The sequence below is a fragment of the Marmota monax genome, unplaced genomic scaffold (assembly GCF_021218885.2).
Source record: "Marmota monax isolate L192 unplaced genomic scaffold, Marmota_monax_Labrador192_F-V1.1 WCK01_AAM20220418_F8-fsc00001, whole genome shotgun sequence".
In the NCBI taxonomy this organism is placed as follows: Eukaryota; Metazoa; Chordata; class Mammalia; order Rodentia; family Sciuridae; genus Marmota; species Marmota monax.
In genome coordinates this window covers 19,569,446-19,591,573 of record NW_026693777.1, presented here as the reverse complement: position 1 = coordinate 19,591,573, position 22,128 = coordinate 19,569,446, and the positions used below count along the sequence as shown (strand labels likewise).

General features: G+C 35.9%; 1 protein-coding gene across 17 annotated transcripts in view; it reads left to right on the top strand.

Moving 5' to 3' along the window:
* Nucleotides 1-22,128, top strand: part of Gphn (gephyrin) — a 602,369-nt gene that overhangs the window by 339,208 nt on the left and 241,033 nt on the right. For 9 of the 17 annotated variants that reach the window (XM_058584560.1, XM_058584563.1, XM_058584561.1 and 6 more), the window contains 3 exons: nucleotides 3,103-3,169; nucleotides 6,919-7,191; nucleotides 8,499-8,606. In XM_058584560.1, the coding sequence (XP_058440543.1) occupies nucleotides 3,103-3,169; nucleotides 6,919-7,191; nucleotides 8,499-8,606 (448 nt within the window). The remainder of the gene's footprint in view (nucleotides 1-3,102; nucleotides 3,170-6,918; nucleotides 7,192-8,498; nucleotides 8,607-22,128) is intronic. The other 8 variants (XM_058584564.1, XM_058584567.1, XM_058584570.1 and 5 more) reach the window with 1 other exon arrangement.

The window sequence follows — 22,128 nt, the reverse complement described above, 5'->3', positions numbered from 1 at the left end:
AATATATTCTAGCTTCTTACAGCGAATTTGTCTTCCACTGTCTAATCCCAGTGTACTTTTTGAGAGAAGACAGGCCAGTTATATACTACCTACTGCATACATTATATTTAAGAGATTATGTTACTCCTTTCAATAATTTAGGTTTTAAAAACTAAGGAGTAGAGAAGTTCAGTGATTAATCCAGGATCACACTGATAGTAACTAGTATCAAAATTCAAGCAGTCTATCACAGTAGTTTTCAAACTTTAACATGGATCAGAATCAACCAGACAGCTTGTTAAAATACAGCCTACTAGATCCCAACCCCATAGCTTCTTACCCCATAGATCAGTAACAGAGAGGAAGAGGTAGGGACAGTGTGGAAGATTTTGCATTTCCAAGTTCCCAAGTTATGTATATTATGGTCATTCAGAGACTACACATTGAAACATTACTGATCTACCAGACTACAATGTGTTTTCTCTTTTCCTGTTTCACATTACTCCTCCATAAGTATAATGCACTCTTGCCAATTGAAAGAGTGATACTCAAAATGCACTTGGTGCTTTTTTTCCTTTGTACTTTTTAATTTTTTCCCCACACATAGCTACTTTCTTTTTCTTGCCCTTCCCCCTATCATTCCTTACCTGTTGGAGTAACTTTCCTTTATAAAGCTGCTCAAATGCCCCCTTTTCTCTAAAGTCCTATCTCATGCTATAAATGTACTGCTATTATTTTTGAACTCATTGAACTTTATACCAGTTTCTATCATCACTTACTATCTTGTGTTGTAGCTATTTGTTTATGTATTTTAATGTTCTGTGTTACATTTATAAATTCCTTAATTGTTTATCACATAATGCTTAGTAAATACTGGACTATTTTTAAGACTCTAGTGCTTTTATTTTATATTATTAAATATGATAGTTCATGTAAAAATACTTTATTAACCATGAAATGTTATATAAAGATGATGTACTTTTGTCTTTCATAGACTCTGAGCATCCCAGAAATAAAAAAGCACATTTCATAATTAGTTTGTAAACACTTAAAGAGATCAGGGAATTCACAGAGAATAAAAAATGACAAATTTAATTTTGGCAAAATAAAAGGCCAAAGAAATTGAACAGAAATAATTTCTCCTACTGTGTAGCAAAACCTGTCATTATCTCTCTCTCTCTCTCTCACACACACACACACACACATATAAATAACACACAGAAATAGTCGTCAAAATATAGCCATTGGTTATATTAGCACTGCTCTTTGGGTGTCAATCTAAAGAAGATGAAGTATTTTTGGAAATATTACAAATCTGAGCTTGCAAATTAAACAGTTGGAAAAAAAATTAACTGTAGTTTCATTTCTTATTAACATTGTGGTATGATGTTATGATTTTCTTGGAAATAAAATTCAACTTCCATAATATCCAATAAATTTAAAATACATATAGAAAAAAAAATTATTAAAAAACATAGCTTAGCCAAAAGAATGAAAAAAAATACATATAGAAAGAACATCATTGTCAGGATAAAATCATGGACATTATACTTTGAAAAAGAAACTACAGAAACACAAGGTAGAATGAACTTAATATGTAAAATTACAAAGTTCACAGGGCCACGGGTCAGTCAAATTCTTTGCGTGTCAGATTATTTTATCATGTTTTATTTCAAAAAATTATATTTTTCTCTCTTCTACAGAAATGGTGAGAGCATAACATGCCAGAATTGTTATGAGAATGAATGTGTGTGTGTGTGTGTGTGTGTATTGTTTTTTCTTTTCCCAGTGCTGGGGTTCAAACCCAGGGTCTCATGCATTCTAGACGAACACTCTACCACTCTGCTACATCCCCAGCCCTATTATGGGAATGTTTTTAATTCTTAGAGGAGGCAAAGTGCTAAAAGCCTTCTGAACATTGTATTCTATGAGGGCATACTAAAGTTCTTCACTGAAATTTTAGATTTATCCAATAAATCGCCAGAAGTTGTTGGCCTTCCAATCACATTACTGATATTATAATGAATTAGCTATCAAAATTATAAAAGGCTATAATACAGCACTTTGGTTAGGAAAGACAGGCAAAATTCCTAAGAAATAGAAACATATTAACAACTATATAATTATCCGGTGCCATTTTGAGAATAACTAAAGTACATTATCCAATTTTGACTGCTAGAACAAAAGCATATTTTAAAGAAATATAACTAAAATTAAAGGATAGAAAATAAGCCTTAAATTTTTTAATGAAAACATGAATTTCCGTAAGAAGTCTAAAGGTGACTCAGTAGTCATTTTCAGATATAAGAAAAGTTTTAAATAAATGTGAACAACTCTTCTCTTACATGACTAAAAAAATATTAGTTGTAAAATTTTTTAATTAACATAATTTCTTTGTTTTCAAAAGATGAAAAAGAAATAATGTTACAAGATCAAAGTAACAAAGAACATGATTCTAACTGCCACACAAAAATCCAGACCTTCAACTTTGACAATAGACTTGCAGGGCTTTTCCACCTTTTTATCTTTCTTATCTAATCTATTGGTTAAAATGTAGACTGGAAATTGATAATGATCTCTCAGTGATCTGTATCCACCAATGAGCCTGTTAGTAACTGAGCTCTCTAACCTTTTCCCTAATGCCATTCATTTATGAAAAATCTTATTTTACTTTAAAGCTTCTATACTTCTTGAGCAGGAGCACAAATCTAAATCTCACTCAGTTGTTCAGTGCTATATATGTTAGACTTTTGAACATAAATATTACTACACTTGATAACTTTTATTCACTGATTGAAATCTTACAACTGTATGAGATATGAAAAAACTTATATTAGGGGGAAAATGCTAATTTGAACATAATCAAATTGCTTCAAAGTAGCTTCTTTATTCTGATTCCACATTCAGTGCCTTTTTTCAATCCACCATACTAATTGTTATTATAAAAACATTAACCAGAATGCCCAATTTGTGTAGCAACTGGAAGATCTCTTACTATAATGATTTTATTCCTAAAATAGTTGTTTATATGTAAAGAAAATTTGATTGGCTTTTGTTATTGAATATATTTAAACCAAACATTCATTGCAATTTAGTATTCATCCACTTTTTCTTTCCTTTCAGGCCTGTATGTGGAATCAGAGGGAAAACTCTCATAATTAACCTACCAGGTAGCAAGAAAGGATCTCAGGTAAGCATCCTTGACATTTATGGTTTAGTGTGAGGACTTTTAACCAAGTATTGGGAGTTAGCCAACCAAAAAGTTGGAGCATTCCACATTACTGACAGTAATTGGGGGATTCCCAAAATCACCCTTAGTTTCAATAATTCACTAGAAAGACTCAGAGAACTCCCTCAACTCTTGTTACACTCACAGTTATAGCTCATTATAAGGGAAAAATACTAATTAAATTAACCAAAAGAAAAAATACATAAGACAGAATACAGAGGAAAAATGCCAAATGTGGAGTTTTTATTGTCCTCTGCTGGTAAAGTCATGAATGCTTTATTTTCCTGGTGTCAATGTGTGACAGTACACATAGAATATTGTCAGTCAGAGATCTTCACCTGCACTCTTGGTATCCAGAGGTGGTGGTGTTACATACTGACTGTGTGGCTAACCTTTAGTTTTTTTAGCCCTTCCCAGAGATTGGACTGATGTCTTCGGAAGGTATACTCTCTATTACCTTCCAAAGACAAAACCAATACCCTTGTAACCCAAAGCCCCTGTTAGGTAGCCAAAGGCTCAGGCAAACAAAGGATTTTTACTTCTATCAAGCATGATATTCTGAGGACCTAAGGATCACCTCCCAGTAGCTGAGAACAAAGGTCAAACTCTCTTGAGGTAATGTTAGTTCTTCACTACACAAGTTGCCACTGGCATTTTGCCCAAGCTTTCATATAGCAAAAAATTAACATTAATCAAAGAGAGCCTGGACATCTATATTATCAGTATTTATAGATTTGAAAGAGGTAATGTGGACTATTGCAAACACTTTTATATTTTTGTAGTATACTCATTTTCCACCTTGACCTACTGCTTTTTGTACTATATTTGTGCAAAACTGTATACCAAGGAAATTATCTGAATTAATTTTCACTTCTTCATTAGTCCAGTCATTTTCTATTGATATTATATTCTGAGGAAACTAATTTTTAACTCAGTTTCTCTATACATCTGATCATCTATTTCAATACTGCAATATTACTAATAATGACATTATTACAGCATTACAGTATAGAAGTAGATAAACAAGTCAAAAGATACTGACCCAATACTAGAGTCCTCCTCAGAAATTAACAGTGAGCTCATCTATCATCATATCGGATGACCAAAATGTCTCCCAAGGTGTTACCACTGAGATTTTCAAGCGTGTCAGGTTCTAAAAAAAGGAGTGGTCTTAGCAACATATGACTTCATCCTTTCAAGTGTCTGATATTGTTGTGCTAAGAAACAATATCATCTTTTGTTCTAAGCCTCTTTTGAGACACCAGTGTTATCTTTTGTTTTCCTCACTGCATAACCTTTTCATGCATTTCTTCACCTAAGCTTCCATTCTTGTATCCATTTTTACCCAAACATTTCTTTGAAAGGAACACAAGGTTCAATTACCGTGGTGGTCCAGATTGTCATCAGTAATGCTAGTTTTGCAAATGCTTCCCACTCACTCCATTCCTATCCATATAGGGTACGATTATAAAGGTAAAGAGCTAGTAGACTGCCGTAACCGACTACGCAATATAACTGCACTCTTTCAAATCTAATTTGGTCAGATGGTAACATTAGTCCCTTAAGGATTATAACATAAAAGTTTAAAGATATAGTTAACAGTTTTCTCACTTCAGAATCATCCCCTCTTCTGGTACCTACAGCTGTATACTGATCCTGAGACCACTGCATCAGGTAGAAAAAAAGAAAGTTGAGGTAACAAGGAAGAAAAAGAAAAAGTACACTTATAAAGAAAAAGTATAGTCATACCAGCATTGTTCCCCAAATCCCATTTCCCAAAAAAGCGAAAGTATTTCTGTAGTGGGGACCTTCCTTTTCCACTTCCTATGTTGAATGTGATCATGTACTCATGAAGACACACAAAAACCAGCCCTTAATACCTTTATCTCCTCTCACTGAAAACAACATATATTTCAGTTGCCCATTCTATTCTCTATCAAACTCTTACTCTGAGGATAAAAATATTAGGATCTCTTTGTGTAAACCAGCAGCCACTTGCATCAATATGATTTGCCAGTTACATGCAGGGCCTTTCCCAAACCATTGGATTCTGCCCCATAGCCTTCTGCAGTCTCTTAAAACAATTCTTAGCATTTTGTCTCAGAGGGTACAACTATATCTAGATTCAGCCTATCTTTACATTGGGGTAGCCCTTCAGTGTCCAATCATCTCATGGGCCAAGGTAGCAGCATCAAGCAATTACACTTTATATCCACTCTCCATTTCTAATCAACTTCTAATCTTACAAGGAAGTTCTTCTGATGAACATTAACATATCCATCAGTTAATGCACCTGTTAATTTCCCCCAATGATTTCCTTAAGGCCATGCCCCAAGCAGACATTTCTTTAATAGATCAGTTTTCATTGCCCTTCTGCCTGACCATATGGCCAGCCCACTGGACACCACTCATGAGTCAGCAAAAACCCAAATTTAGAGGCAAGAATAATGTATTTCGGACCATCGAGTTGAATTGCTTTTATCTTCTTCAGCCAACTACAAAGTTGGAATACTTCAAAAGACTGCCTTCACTTCAGATACCAATTGCAAATTTAAGATACCTAAAACCACTCTTAGGTTTAATAATTCATTAGGATTCACAAAACTCACTGAGAGCTGTTATACTCATCGTTATTTTTTATAGGGAAGGGATATAAATTAAAATCATCTAAGGAGAAAAGTACATAGGGAAGAATACAAGAAAGATATCAAACAAGGAGATTACATTGTCCTCTCCTTTTGGAGTCATGGACATGGAAATGTTATCCTTCATCAGTGTATAATAGTACTTTCAGAGTATTGCCAGCTAAGAATGCTAACCTTAGCTGGTGGTATCCAGAGTTTTAGTGCCTGGTGGCTAAACTCTCCAGGCAAAGACTTTTTATCAGGCATGTCATTCCAAGGGTCTAGAGAAACTTCCCAGAAGCTGAGAGTAAAGGCCCTAAATGCCCTTTTGTCAAGGTTAAATTCTTATTATATAGTAAACTGATTGAGCCATACAAAGAGAAGTCAAAAGTTTAGGCAGCCTTCCAGTATTCCAGTAATCTCTCCAAAATTTTAAGTTATTTCTTTACATCTTAGTTGATATAGTGTTACCTTAAATGAGAAAGAGAAATACTTCTACTTATTCCCCAACATACCTGGCTCTATGTTTTGGTTATAACTTCTCACATTTATCTTTTGGTAATACATTGTAGGTAATCTCAGCACTTGAGCTGCAGATTATATTTACTTTATGCAAGTCAATATATAAGCTCATTTCTATTTTTTACATATTGTACTATGTTTCCTGGTTATACTTTATTATGATAGTCACATAATGACTATTTTCTGAACAAAATAATCTAGTCGTCCTGTGGGTTGTCAGTTCTAGTGTCCTACTATAACTGAAAACTTTTGCCTTTCTCACCTTTCTCATGATGTATTTTTAAACCCTAAAGTTGTATCAGATTTTAGCTTAAAAAAAATGCAGCATGTGCTTATCTAGTACTGTAATACTAGCTTAGTCATTCTCTAGTTTATGGAAAATACTGTATGCCATGCTTACTTCATATTTCACATTGTAAAAGCAATGCTTTAAATGTAATTCATTCTTGAAATTGATAGAAGGAAATGCAAATCCAAAATCAAGAGTCAATTTGATTGACACCATTTTATATGTGTAGAAAAAGCTTCATCCTCATTTTTTTCCTTTATTCTTCTTGTGGACAGGAATGCTTTCAGTTCATACTGCCAGCTCTACCTCATGCCATTGATCTTTTACGTGATGCCATTGTAAAAGTAAAGGAGGTACACGATGAACTAGAAGATTTACCTTCTCCACCACCTCCTCTCTCCCCTCCTCCTACAACGAGTCCCCATAAACAGACAGAAGACAAAGGGGTACAATGTGAAGAAGAGGAAGAAGAGAAGAAAGACAGTGGTGTTGCTTCAACAGAAGATAGTTCTTCATCACATATAACTGCAGCAGCCATTGCTGCCAAGGTAAGCCTGTTAAGAGAGGCTCAGAAAAAAAAAAAAAGAGAGAGAGAGAGAGGCTCAGAGATCTGGAGGACCCCCAGGTGAATGTGTTGATTACATCCCTCTTTCCATCCCATTCTTCCATACTTCTCTTTAGAGCATACTAAAGAACTAAAGAACTGGGATATCCATTACACTCTATTACTATGTTTCCTTCTTGATATAGACCTTGAAGACAATGAAGTTTATTCTGTGCTGTGAGACATTATAGATACTACTATCACTTGTTGAAGTTTAGCTTCCATGACAAACAATGTGACATTAAGAACTCTTTGAAGATATCATTTTTATGGGCATATTAAAACATAATATTTATATATGAAAAACATCAAAACTTAACATATTCTTAACAGAGCAGAAAACAAGTTAAAAAACCTTAGAAATCAGTTGAGAAAAATTAATAAAAAAAATTTAAACACAAGGCTTTTAAGCAGTTGTCAAATGTTCCTTAACTAAACATTTATTTAAATAATATTGCACACAAATTACCCTAGTGGTATAGAAAAAAAATGAATATAATACATTTGCATTTTTAACTTAATAAACTAATAAATATTGTTAGAATAATATCAAAGTATTACAAATTCTCTTTGAACAGTTTTTGAAATATTTAAAGTAACTTCAGTCATTTTAAAGTCACTAAATGACTTACACTGTTATTCTTCCCTGGTAGAATTCACCTAATCTTCTTTAGTATCTTTAGAAAGGAACATATCAATTGTAAAAATGATAATTGTTTATTTATTGATTAATAGCACGAAGGTTGAAATTCAATTGCTTTAGAAGTAATTTGTAGAGTTTTATAGGTCATTCAGATATTTTGGCTATGAGCATAGTTAGGTTTTTATTGAGAAAATATAGATTAGAATCATAGAGAAATCCTTTCCAAGTTTCTATTAAGGCAAGTATCAAATGGTTCCTTCAATGAAGACAAGATGATCTATATCTAGATTATTCAATGATCTATTAAGACCTTACTTAATACTAGTAAGTATTTAAGTTGTGTGTGTTTTTTTATTGGAACAAATGGTTAAATAGGTACATTTTCTTCACTTTTACTCTTAACTAAAAGTGAAAAGTACCATTAGTTTCAGTCTTAAGGAAAACGTTTATAGAATTTGAAATCTAAGCTGATTTTGTTACCGTAGTTAGAAAATTATGGCATCTCATTGTTCCATTTGTTTTTACCATTTTTCCTTTTGGTCATTTTGCTTGTGTAGTTGCATGTTTTCCTGTCACTATATTCATAATTGTTATGTATTGTGCATTAGAAGCATCCATTCTACACCAGTCCTGCTGTTATCATGGCACATGGTGCGCAGCCCATCCCTGGTCTCATCAATTATCCCCATCATGCAACAGGCAGTACAGATGAACGGGTAAGACAAGGCTTTCTCATTAATGATTTTGCAGATATACACCCTACTTCTTCTCTTTGGAGGTGGACTATAACATATCATGGAAGATGTGTTATTTTATTCTGATGGATTTTCAACAGTGTCTTGTGAAAGTATAACTGCCATTGAGCATAATTTATCAAGTAACATAATAGTTTGTCTTGTGCCTAATTATCTCTGCTATCATTGATTCTGTAGTTTGTGATAATGAGCATTGATCATATGACTTTCAAGAATTTTGTTGCTCCAAATTTTTTTTCTTGGAAAATTTATGGATAATCTTTAAATAGACTGACTTAATTAAGATAACCCCTTAAAGGATTACTTTGGGGTCATAAAAATCTAGATAGATTAGTCAAGCTAATATTTAATTTGTATTTACCTTGCTTTCTACATTTTTTTTTCCTCATGATTTTGCATCTCATTTATTTTCCTTCACTGTGTTCTCATTACAACCATTTAAGGAGTTGAATCTTAACGCAAATTCTATGATTTACATATCTTTAGAATCAAACTTTCAAGTATTTATATTCTTTTAAGCATATAAAAGCATGTACTTTGAATGATAGTTTGAAAATTCCAAAAATTTCCAGATTAAAGAGTATAAAGTGGCAAAAATAAATCACTAAGTAGTGATAAGTTAGACCATGACTCAAAGGGAAGTTATTTACTGCATATGATGCATGCCTTAAATTTTTAGGACTTTGTTCTTTAGAGGAACAAGTTGAGAATGGCTATTAAACTGTACTTACTGCATGTCCTCATATGGCATCACTCAGAACTTCTCATTTATTAATTGATGTTTAATAATCCTGTCTAAGTAGTAGTATTGGTTATTTTAACAGATATAACATTATTGTACTTTCTTTGATAAATGATAATAAGAGGAGTTTGTCAGAGTATAATATTCTTGTTCTTGGTACCTGGCATCCATAAAAAAGAATGAAAAGAAATAGGTAACAAAAAATAAAGAAAAGGAAAGCCTTTAATGCTCTAGTGCTTCCAAATGCAAATATGAATAGATTGTTTCAGCCATAAACAATTTACAGCATAGCTAGAGTTGGTCTCTTTATTACTTCTTCACTTTCCTTACTCCATTTTCTACTTCTTATACTTAAGAAAATGAAACAATCCATGTACTGATTCTTTAATACTTAGTTACTAATTATTGTCAAACAGATCGACTTGCTATTTCAGGAAATAAAAAGACTTGGGAAATGCCTCTTGTAATGGGCATTTGTTAGTTCCACGTAAGCAGCCATTTCCCATTCCCTCTTTGTAATACTACACTGCACTTCAATCGTGTAGTTTGGGTAAAGTGGCTTAATGTAAGTAGCATAACTATTTCAACCAGTCACCATTACTGATTCAATGAATACTTAATTCAAACCAGTCAGAGCCAGTGGGTCTTGTTTCTTAGACTTTATTTGAAGTACTAGGACACAAATTCTGGAGTTTTGCTGAAAATGAATAAAGAAATATGTACAATTCCAAGAATATCCTTCTTGTAATATTGCAAAGAAGATGTCCTACAATCAATTGTAAAGGAACAACCCTAAGAAATGAAAGATAGAGATACTGGATCCTTATTCTATTATTTGAACCAACAACCCAAGCCCTGAAGAGCTATATGTAACTCTTGATTTTTCAGTTCTATGAACTAAAATAAATTTTAAAAGGCCAATTAGAGGTAGATAGGTATACTATTGTTAATAACCAAAAGCATTTCTCTAACATGCATCAATATTTCTGTCTCATCAAAAAGATGAAAAATGTTCTAATAATGACTACGTCATATCAAATAGGACTCCCTTTACTTTCATATTTGGGTTAGATTTAACTCAAATATGAAAGTAAAGGGATTTAACCTGATTTTAGAGGATAGAGTAGGGAGAATGAGACATAAAGGAGGAAGAAGAGGGGAAAAAAAAAAAAAAAACTCCTGCCACTCTATGCTTATAAAATAAATGTGGCCCTAGAGCAGATTATGCTAAGTGAAGCTAGCCAATCCCTAAAAAACAAATGCCAAATGTCATCTTTGATATAAGGAAAGCAACTAAGAACAGAATGGGGAGGAAGAACATGAGAAGAAGATCACCATTAAACAGGGTCGAGAGGGGGGAGGGAAAGAGAGAGAGAAGGGAAATTGCATGGTAAAGGAAGGAGACCCTCATTGTTATACAAAATTACATATAAGAGGAAGTGAGGGGAAAGGGGAAAAAAACAAGAGAGAGAAATGAATTACAGTAGATGAGGTAGAGAGAGAAGATGGGAGGGGAGGGGAGGGGAGGGGAGGGGAGGGGGGATAGTAGAGGATAGGAAGGGCAGCAGAATACAACAGACACTAGTATGGCAGTATGTAAAAAAGTGGATGTGGAACCGATGTGAATCTGCAATGTGTATATGGGGTAAAAATGGGAGTTCATAATCTGCTTGAATCAAATGTATGAAATATGATATGTCAAGAGCTTTGTAATGTTTTGAACAACTAATAATAAAAACAAATAAAAAATAAAAACAAACAAAAAAATAAATGAATAAATAAATAAATAAAATAAATGTGAAGTTCATCTCCTTGAGACTAGATACAAATCTGAAGACAATTTGTGCTTTATAGTGTGAAGGCAAATGATAGGTTCAAAAAAATTCATAATGACAGGAAAAGTATAAATTTAAGACAAAAAGGAAAGATACCTTTGGAAATATATAATAGGAAATACCATCTCACTGACTGATTTAAATCTTCTGGATAAATCAAGATTAAGAATAATTCTCTCAAGAAGCATTGAATGAAAGAAAATCTTCTGTTTGCCCTGGGAAAAGATGGTGATTTTCTCCTGGTAAAAAGATATGGAGTAAACCATGTCAGATTCACTTGATCACTTGGGAAGAAATCTGTCTTTCTAGAGCATTTGATTAGAACATGAGACAGAACCTGCCTGGAAATAAATGACACTATTATAAATGACCATGAATAAATACATTATAAAGTTTGGGTCAGAAGATTAAAGTATTTATAAGCACACATATATGGTTTTTTTGTTTCTATCAATGATGATTGTGGAATTTTAAAATTTTAAATTGAGTACCAGTCACTTTTCTAAACCTTTTACATACATCAAATATTTACATTCACCTTCATTTTGCCCGTGAGAAAATTGAAGCTCAGAATGGTTAAGATCTTAGAACTGCCTGTTGGCTGAACTGGTGTTCAGGTCCAGACAGTCTAGTTCCAACATGGGCACTCTGACTACTCTGCAATAGTTCCTTACAATACAATCGAAAAAGAAAAAGGGTAAAGTTCTAAGAGATGACCAGCTAATTACAAATGAAAATTAGTGTTTTGAACCTTGGTTTGAAATCCTTGAAATAAGATGCACTATGCAACCTAAGAAATGTAACCAGTAGCATGTGTGGAAGCTTACTGATCCAAGCAAAGGAGCTTTGAGCTCTAAGGAGCACTGGAGTGAGAAAAATATCTAGATTAATTCATGAAACCAAATACTTTGGAGAACACAGTATGAAGCATGTTAACAATTAATTTTTAAAGAGTAAATTGTAACTCTTACACAAATATAAAATAAGTCTGTCAAAGATTTTATTTAACTAATTAATGAAAGGGAACTAGTAAATCTGTTAAGTAATTTCAAGGAAGAACTAAAGGTTATCAATAGTCATGAGAGAAGGTGTAAAGAGCAAATCATATAAGTGAACCCTTGAAGGCTGAGTTTGGAAAGTGAAGATACCAACCCTTGAATAGTGAATATTTACTTTTATTCAGTTATTGTGTTAAGCCAGGATAGAAAATCAGGTTAGCAGAGGAGCAAAAGTTGAGAAGGACAAGACAGAAAATCCAAAGAAAGAAAAAAGGGATCTAATGATAAGAGTTTTTTAAAAGAAAGGTAGTGTGGGGTCCAGTACTCGAAAAACAGAGTGAGGATCCAAACACTCAATCAAAGAAAAGTGATACTAAGAATGAGATCAGTGGAACCAGTGAAGACATTAAATCTGAAAGTGGCACTCAGTCCATTTAAAACTGAACTCATAAGACATCAGATCGGACAGAGGACTACTGTTAAAAGTTTTTTTGAAGAATACTAAAAAGAGCATAAAGTGAAGATAGACATTACAATGTGAAAGAAAGCTATGGTAGCAGAGAAAAGTTATAAAAAGCTGTATTTTTATCTTAATTAAAAAGAATTGAGGACTAACGTTATCTACCAGATTTCAGAACATGTGTTAATAGCATGTATACCACTGAAAATTTAGGTCCTATATCATAATTTTTCTTTAAAACTTTAAAGTATTACCTAAACATGTGGCTTGCTTAGCATTTAATACCAAATTTTCATTCTTGGACTTTGAATGTAGAATTAAGTATTAGTATTCATGTGAATCAGATGAGGTGGGATTTCATTTTTACAACTCAGCTATATTTAACCTTGGGATTTAAACATTAAAGTAAAACATCTCTGACAGTTGGTTGAAAAAGAAAGAGACCAATAATCAGCATATTTTTGTCCTAGAGAATGATATGCCAATATATTAAGTGATTAAAGTAATAATGAAAATACTTTTTGATTGCTTACTAAATTTTTCTATATAATATAGAAAACTGATACTAGAATGTAGTCACCAGCAAGATTTTACCTTTAATTGTCCTGAAACACAGATTTATATGGAGAACTAAAATGATAAGGACTGTTTACTACCATTGAAAGCATGAGAAAAGCTGACATTTCTAAAGTCATAGAAGAATAACTTTAAAATGTTTTATAAATATTCCTTGTAAAAAAACAAGCTTCTATTTTAGTTTTTAAATTTGTAAGAAAATATCTCATATTTATATGTTCACCACCTACACAAAATTAATAAGCATGATTTTCCTTTATAAATATGAATCATAAATTCTTGTGGACTATTTTGCATCACTGTTTTAATCTAAATTCAGGTCTTCATGTTTATTACTAAATTTCATATTGCTGGTTTCTGCCATTAATTTACTAACTAGATCTTTTAAAAATCTATATTCGCCATCTAGTATATTACCTTTTTCTACCTCCTCTCACAGGTATATTAAGCATAATTTCATTCAAGTTACTGATAAAATTTTTTCTTAGGATAGGCCATGTTATGGGTTGTATCCTCAAATGTCCCCCAAAACGCTCATATTAGGTAATGCAGGAATGTTCAGAGAGAAAATTATTAGATTTAGAGTTGTAGCCTCATTGGTGGATTGATCCACTGATTAATTCATTTGGTGGATTAATAATCTGCATTTCTGTGTGGTAAGGCAGGTGGGCATGACTGGAGGAAGTAGGTCACTGGGGTTATGCCTCTGGAGCCTAAATCTTGTTGCTGCCTTCTCAAGCATATCTTCCTCCTTCCCCTCACTTCCTGGCTGCCATGAACTAAAGGGCTTTCCTCCACCACACCCTTCCTGCTATGATGTTCTGCCTTATCTCAGACCCAGAGCAATAGAATTGGCCAGCCATGGACTCTGAAACTGTGAGGCCAAAATAAACTTTTCTTCCTCTAAGATGTTCTTGTCAGGTATTTTGGTCATAGCATCAAAAACTAGCTCAGGCCACTTCACATAGTACCAGAAACCCTATTGCTTATACTTTCTTAACTAGTTGACATGTCCTTCTATTATAGTCCATCAAGATCCACTTTCTGGGGCTGGGGATGTATGTATTTCTCCGTGATGGAGCGCTTGCCTAGCATGTGTGAGGCACTGGGTTTGATCCTTAGCACCACATAAAAATAAATAAATAGAATAGACGTATTGTGTCCATCTGCAATTAAAAAATGTTATAAGAAAAAAAATCCACTTTCTGAATCTTGTCCATAAGGATTTTGAGTGTCTTGACAGATACTTAACTGAACTCAAGATATACTTGTTTGACAGTTTCATTCTTTGGTATAATTTTTATTACACTTATTCATAGCCCCTAAAGGGATCAATATCAGAAGTCCTGAAGACATACATGATATACATTTCCTGAAAAAAAAAATGTTTGAGTGTTCAATTCATTGGCTTTTAGTATATTTACAATGTTGTGCAGCCATCACTTTTATCTAATTCCAAAATATTTCTTCACATACGTCCCACCCACCAAGAAAACACGTTGTCCATTTGCCGCAGTCCGTCTGCAGCAAAATAACCAGGGGGTGACTAACAACTTGTGTAGATTGATACAGCAGGAGTAGGAGCCGTTTATTGCAGGACAGGCGCAGTATTTATACATTCCACACAGCTTATCTAATTAGCATAAACTAGATACAGCAGTCAACCAATCAGGAATCTCCACACTTAATAGCTCGCTTTTGTTACTTCTCAAACCACTCCCTCTGGCATTTTGCCAGGCACCATCCAGACTTGTTTACGAACTCTAACATTCCCCTGGCAAAATGCCAGGTGTTATTTTGACTTGTTTACAGACTCTAACATCCATTAAGCAGTCATCCCCCATCCCTCTGACCTCCAGCAGCTAATAACCATTAATTGAGTTTCTGTCTCTATTGATTTGCCTCTCTGGATATTACATTTAAATATAATCATATAATATAAGGTTTTTATAGTTGACTTCTTTCATTTAGTATGATATTTTCATGATTCACCCATATTTTAGTATATACCAGTATTCCTTTTTATGGCTACACAATATTCTATTGTATAGATATGTCACATTTTATTTATCCACTGATAGGCATAATGCTGTGATGTACATTCTTGTACAAAATTTTGTTTGAACACCCACTTGCAGTTCTCTTGGATAGATACCTGGGTGTAGAATTGTTGGATCCTATAATAACTCTGTTTAGATTTTTTATGAAGTATCAAAATACTTTTCACAGATCTGCACCATTTTGCATATCCAACACTGTATGAGGTTTCCAATTTCTCTACCTCCTCACCAGCATTTATTATTTTCCCTTTTTTTTTTTTTTTCCTTTTTGGTACTGAGGATTTAACTCAGGGGCACTCATCCACTGAGCCACGTCCCTAGTAATTTTTTTTCTTTTCTTTTCTTTTGAGAGAGGATCTCACTGAGGTTGCTTAGGGCCTCCCAAAGTTGCTGAGGCTGGCTTTGAATTGCTGTCCAACTGCCTCAGCCTCCAGAGCTGCTGGGATTACAGGTGTAGTCCACCACAGCCTTCCTTTTTTGTTGTTGTTGTTTTTTGTTTTTTTAATTGCTATTATCTGAGTAAGTGTGAAACTATATCTTACTTTTGCCTTGATTTGCTTTTCACTGATGACTAAGGATATTAAACATCATTTCCTGTGCTTGTTGGTTGTTTTAGTCAGCTTTGTTGCTGCTGTGACTAAAGGACCCAACTAGAACAATTTTAGGGGAGGAAAAGTTTATCTAAGAGCTCATGGTTTCAGAGGTCTCAATCCATAGACAGCTGGCTCCATTCCTAAGAAGAGCATGGCAGAGGGAAGTGGCTTACATGATGATTAGGAAGAAGAAGAGAGACTGCCCTCTACAGATATAAAATATATGCCCCATAGCCACACCCCCAATGAACCACTTCCTCTAGCCACACCCCACTTACCTCCAGTTACCACCCAATTAATCTCATCAGGGATTAATTCACTGATTAGGCTAAAAGTCTTACAACACAATCATTTCTCTTCCAAACGTTCTTGCATGTCTCACACATGAGTTTTGGGGGGATACCACATCTAAACCATAACATTGGTCTTTTGTATATCTTCCTTGGAGAAATGTCTATTCAAATTATTTGCTCATTTTTAAAGTGAATTGTTATAAGAGTTCTTTATATATTCTGTATTCTATACCCTTATCAGAAACATGATTTGAAAATATTTCTTCCCATTTTGTATCTCATATCTTGTATTTTGATAATGTCCTCTGATGCACAGTGATTTTTAATTTCGATAAATTCCAGTTTATCTAGTTTTTCTGTTTTGCTTGTGTTTTTGATGTCCTATCTAAGACTCCTTTACCAAATCCAAGTTCATAAAGATTTGCCCCTATTTTTTCTTCTTAGAATTTTATAGCTTTAGCTCCTATAGTTAGGTGTTTGATTTTGAGCTAATTTTTATATGTGGCCTGAGGTAAGACTTCATATTTACTTTTTGTATATGGATATCTCCTAAGAGTATTTCTGAACTCTAGTCCATTGATCTACATCTGCCTTTATGTCAGTGTCCTACTGTTTTGTATACACAGCTTGGAAGTAAGTTTTGAAATCAGGAAATGAGAATCTTCCAGCTTTGTTTTTGTCAAGATTTTTTTTTAAGCTATTTGGGGCTCCATGAAATTCAACATAATTTTTAAATTTTTTATGGGGGAATCATTGGAATTTGTAGATCCCTCTGGGTTGTACTGCCATTTTAACCATAAGTCTTTCATACATTAACACAGATGTCTTTCTACTCATTTGCATTTTCTTTAATTTCTTTCAGCGATGTTTTGTAATTTTTGAGATATGGGTTGTTCTTCCAGCCATATTTGTTTATTTATGTTACTAAACATGGTTTGTTTTCCTCTTTGATTATTTCCCCCCCCCCCTTTACTGTCCTACCTCCCACTCTTGGTTTTCATTGTTATTTTCCATTTCCTCTTCCTGTAATGTTTTGCCGAGGATGTTTTGAAGAGATGGTTTTCTAGCTGCAAATTCTTTTAACTTTTGTTTATCATGGAAGGTTTTAATTTCATCTTCCATCCTGAAGCTTAATTTCGCTGGATACACAATTCTTGGTTGGAACCCATTTTCTTTCAGTGTTTGAAATATGTTATTCCAGGATCTTCTAGCTTTCAGAGTCTGTGTTGAAAGATCAGCTGTTATCCTGATTGGCTTACCCCTAAATGTAATCTGCTTCCTTTCTCTTGTAGCTTTAAAAATTCTCTCCTTATTCTGTATATTGGGCATCTTCATTATAATGTGTCTAGGTGTGGATCTCTTATGATTTTGCACATTCGGCGTCCTGTAGGCTTCTAGGATTTGGGACTCTGTCTCATTTTTCAAGTCTGGGAAGTTTTCTCGTATTATTTCATTTAATAGATTGCTCATTCCTTTGGTTTGGACCTCTATACCTTCCTGTATCCCAATGACTCTTAAGTTTGGTCTCTTTATGTTATCCCATATTTCTTGGATGTTCTGCTCATGGTTTCTTAACAGTCTTGCTGAGCTCTCTATGTTCTTTTCAAGTTGAAATACTTTGTCTTCATTGTCTGATGTTCTATCTTCTGAGTGTTCTACTCTGCTGGTAGTATTCTCAATTGAGTTTTTAAGTTGATTTATTGCTTCCTGCATTTCTAGGATTTCTGTTTGTTTGTTTTTTATAACCTCTATCTCCCTGTATAGTTGATCTTTTGCTTCCTGGATTTGTTTGTGTAATTCATTGTCGAAGTGATCTTTCATTGTCTGATTTTGCTGTCTAATGTCTTCCTTGAGACTCCAGATCATCTGAAGCATGTATATCCTGAATTCTTTATCTGACATTCCATCTGCTGCAGCTGTTACCTCTTCTAAAGTTGAGTTGACCTACATTGCTTGTGGCCCTTTCTTTCCTTGTCTTTTCATACTGCTTGCGTTTCTTTCTGCTTGGTGAAACTGTTGTGTTTTTGAAAATTTTTCCCCCTATATATTTATATTGCTCTTGTATAGTTGAAAAGTCTCCCTTGCAGGGTCGGGCGGCGGTCTGCCTACCTTGCAGGCGCGGGCAGCGGCTCTGCTCTGCCCCTCCTCCAATTGGTGTGAGGTGTCTACCACGCCTGTGGACCCTTGGGCCTGTTCTGCTGGTCGGTCGCAGGTCTGCCTACCTTGCAGGCGCGGGCGGCGGCTCTGCTCTGCCCTTACTCCAATTGGGGTGACGTGACTACCGTGCCGGCGGGCCGCTGGGCCTGTCCCGGGTGCGGGAGAAAGCTCTGCTCTGCCTCTACTCCAATTGGGGTGACGTGTGTACCACGCCAGCAGGCCACCGGGCCTGATCCGTGGGTCGGTTGCAGGTCTGCCAACCTTGCAGGCGTGGGCGGCAGCTCTGCTCTGCCCCTCCTCCAATTGGTGTGACTTGTCTACCACACCCGCAGACCCCTGGGCCTGTTCCGGGCGCGGGCAAAGGCTCTGCTCTGCTCCTACTCCAACTGGGGTGATGTGCCTACCACACCGGCGGGCCGCTGGGCCTGATCCGGGCGCTGGCGAAGGCTCTGCTCTGCCCCTACTCCAGTTGGGGTGACGTGTGTACCACGCTGGCAGGCCGCTGGGCATGATCCGCCGGTCTGTCGCAGGTCTGCCTACCTTGCAGGCGCGGGCGGCGGCTCTGCCCTGCCCCTCCTACCACGCCCGCGGACCACTGGGCCTGTTTTGCCGGTCGGTCGCAGGTCTGCCCACCCTGCGGGCACGGGTGGCGGCTCCGCTCCGCCCCCACTCCAACAGGGGTCACGCGACCACCACGCCGGCGAGCCGCTGGGCCTGCTCCGGGTGCAGGCGGCGGCCCCGCTCCTCCCCTCTGACTCCACAACAAAGGGAGAGAGACTCGGGTGTCTGTGACTCACCCTCCCTACCAGGAGACCAACTGTTTCTGTCGCCACTGGTATTGATGAAGTTCTCTCCTCCGCTGCTTTCTGATGACATCAGATCTCTGCCATGTTGGTATCCCATGTGAATGGCAGCATTTCGTTCCATTTTCCGGGTGACCAAAGCAAAGGGTGAGTCCTGACCAGCCCTCACAGGCCCCATCTCAATCCCGTTGCCACTGCCCACGAAGGCTCGGTTGGTATTTACCTCCACAGTACTCAGCAGGACCCGGACCGAGAAGCAGTTTCCGCTGGCTCCTTAGTCCTGGGCCAGAGCAGTACCGGGAGCCGTAACTCGGCCGCTCCGTGCTCGGTGCATGCTCTGATAAGAGCGGCTCCAAGAAGCAGTTTCCGCGGGTTATTTAGCACTGAGCCTGAGTAATTTGTCTGCAAGCCGCAGGCGAATGGCAGCCTGAAATTACCTGTTCTATGGCTGAATGAGCTGCGATCAGTCGAAAACAGGGATGGTGACGTCAGCTCTCCAAGATGGTGGCCGCTGGCCTCCTCTGTGGTCTGACCGGTGTGGAGAACCGAATTGGACCGCTTCCTTCCCCCGTCTCAAACCCAGAATTCAGCACTGAGTACGGTGCTTGCACAGCTGGCAGAAGCCCGCAGAAACTGCAGCGCTGTATCCCTGCATCGCTATCTCTTCATTTCCCAGCACGTGCGTCAGACTCTAGCCGCGGGGCGATTTGCCGAACAAGCAGCGTGACCCTCCGTGCGGACAAATCTCTCGCATTTGAGCCCCCGTAGCCGATCCTCGTGCGATGGAAATCCTTCCTCCAGGTTCCGGAGCACCCCACTATTGCTGGAAATTCCTAACAAGATAGCCTTTAGCCATCCTGACTCGTCATTCTCCCGCACAGTGACGCGGCACACGGGGGCAATGCACTCCCCTCACCGCCATCTTCTCCCTCTCCATGTTTTGTAATTTTTAATGTATAAGTCTTGTGCCCCCTTTGTTAAATTTATTGTGGGTATTAATTCTCTTTGATGCTGTTATAAATGAAATAGTTTTAATTTTTTCTTTGAATTTTTCAGTGTTGGTATATAGAAATATAACTGATTTTTATGTGTTCTTTGTTTATCCTGCAACCTTGTTGAATTTGTTTATTAGCTCTAATTTGTTTATCCATTCATCTTGTGAAATCTTCAGTATTTTACATATATAATCATGTCTCTATGAATATAGGTGTTTTTACTTCTTCCTTTGTAATTTAGATGCCTTTTATTTATTTTTCTTTTCAAAATTCCATGTCTAAACCAAATCTGATGTCGCATGCATGGTATCCCAGCTTCTCAGGACGCTGAGGCAGGAGGATTACAAATTTGAGGCTAGCCTGGACAACTTAGCCAGATCCTGTCTGAAAATAAAATAAAAAGAGCTGAGGGGTATAGGTCAGTGTTAGGGCACTTGCTTGCATATGCAAGGTCCTGGGTTCCATCTCCTGTACTGGGGTTGAGTGGGGGTGGAATCACCATTGCTAGAACTTCCAGTAAAATGTTGAATAGAAGTGAGGAGAGCAGAAATCCTTTTCCAGACCTTATGGGAAAGCTTTCAGTCTTCACTCATTAAGTAGGATGTTGTCTATGCTTTTTTATAGATGCTTTATCAAGATGAAGAAGTTTCCTTCTATTCCTAATTTTCTGAGTGTGTTTTGTGAGAGGTTTTCATTTGAGGGTTTTTTAAATTCATTTTATTAATGTGATGTGACATTATTTTTTTACGTTGAGCCTTCCTTGCATTTCTGAAATAAATCAAATTTGGTCTGGATGTACAATACTTTTAATATCCCATTAGATCTAATTTCCCACTATTTTGTTGAAGATTTTTGCAAATTTATTCATAAAGGATATTGGTCTACAGTTTTCTTTTTCTGTGTTTTTATTTGTCTTTAGTGTGATGGAGAATACTGGTCCATGAAATGGATCAGTAAATGATCCCTCCTTTTTTATTCTGTGAAAGAGTTGAAGGATTTGTGTTCATTCTTCTTTAAACATTTGGTAGAATTTTAAAGAAGCCATCTGGTCCTGAATTTTTCCTTGTTAGAAGTATTTTTATTTCTGATTCAATTTCTTTACTACTTATACTTTTATTCATATTTTCTACTTCTTTTTGAATCAGTTTAGATAGTTTCTGTACTTCTAAAATTTTATCTATTTTATCCAGGTTATCCAATTTGTTGGCATGCAATTTTTCATAATATTCTCTTATAATCATTTTTATTCCTATAAGATCAATAGCAGTGCCCCCCCCCCACGCTTTCATTTCTGATTTTTATAAGTTGAGTCTTCTCTCTTATTTTTTTGATCAGTCTGTGCAGAGATTTTACTGGTCTATTTAATGAACCAACTCTGATTTGTTGAAACTTTCAACACTTTTCTGTTCTGTGTTTCATTTATATTCACTTGAATCATTTACTTTCCTCTTAATATTGCTTCGTGGGTTTTTCATAGTTCCTTAAAGTAAAAAGGTATTGAATTTAAATTTTTAAAATAGATATTTATAGCCACTAATTTCTCCCTGAGCACTGATTTTTTTTTGTATTCCATGAATTTTGGTTTGTTATCATTTTCATTCATCTCAAATTATTTTCTAATTTACCCTGTGGTTTCTTCTTTGCCCATTGCTCCTTAAAGAATACTTATCAACTTTTAATTTTATTCCATTATATGCATTATAAGATTTAAATCTTTTTAAACTTTCTTTGTACAGTTTGTACAGTATTATAAGGTATATTTTGGAGAATGCTTATTATTCATTTGAGAAAAAAAAATTTTTTTGCTGTTATTGGGAGAATTGTTCTACATACGGTTAATATAGGGCTAGTTGGTTTATACTGTTGTCTAAATCTTCTATTTTGCTTGTTGATCATCTTGATAACTATCTTAAGCATTGTTGAAAGTAGGATGGTGAAGTCTCTTATCATATTGTTGAACTTTTCTTTCTT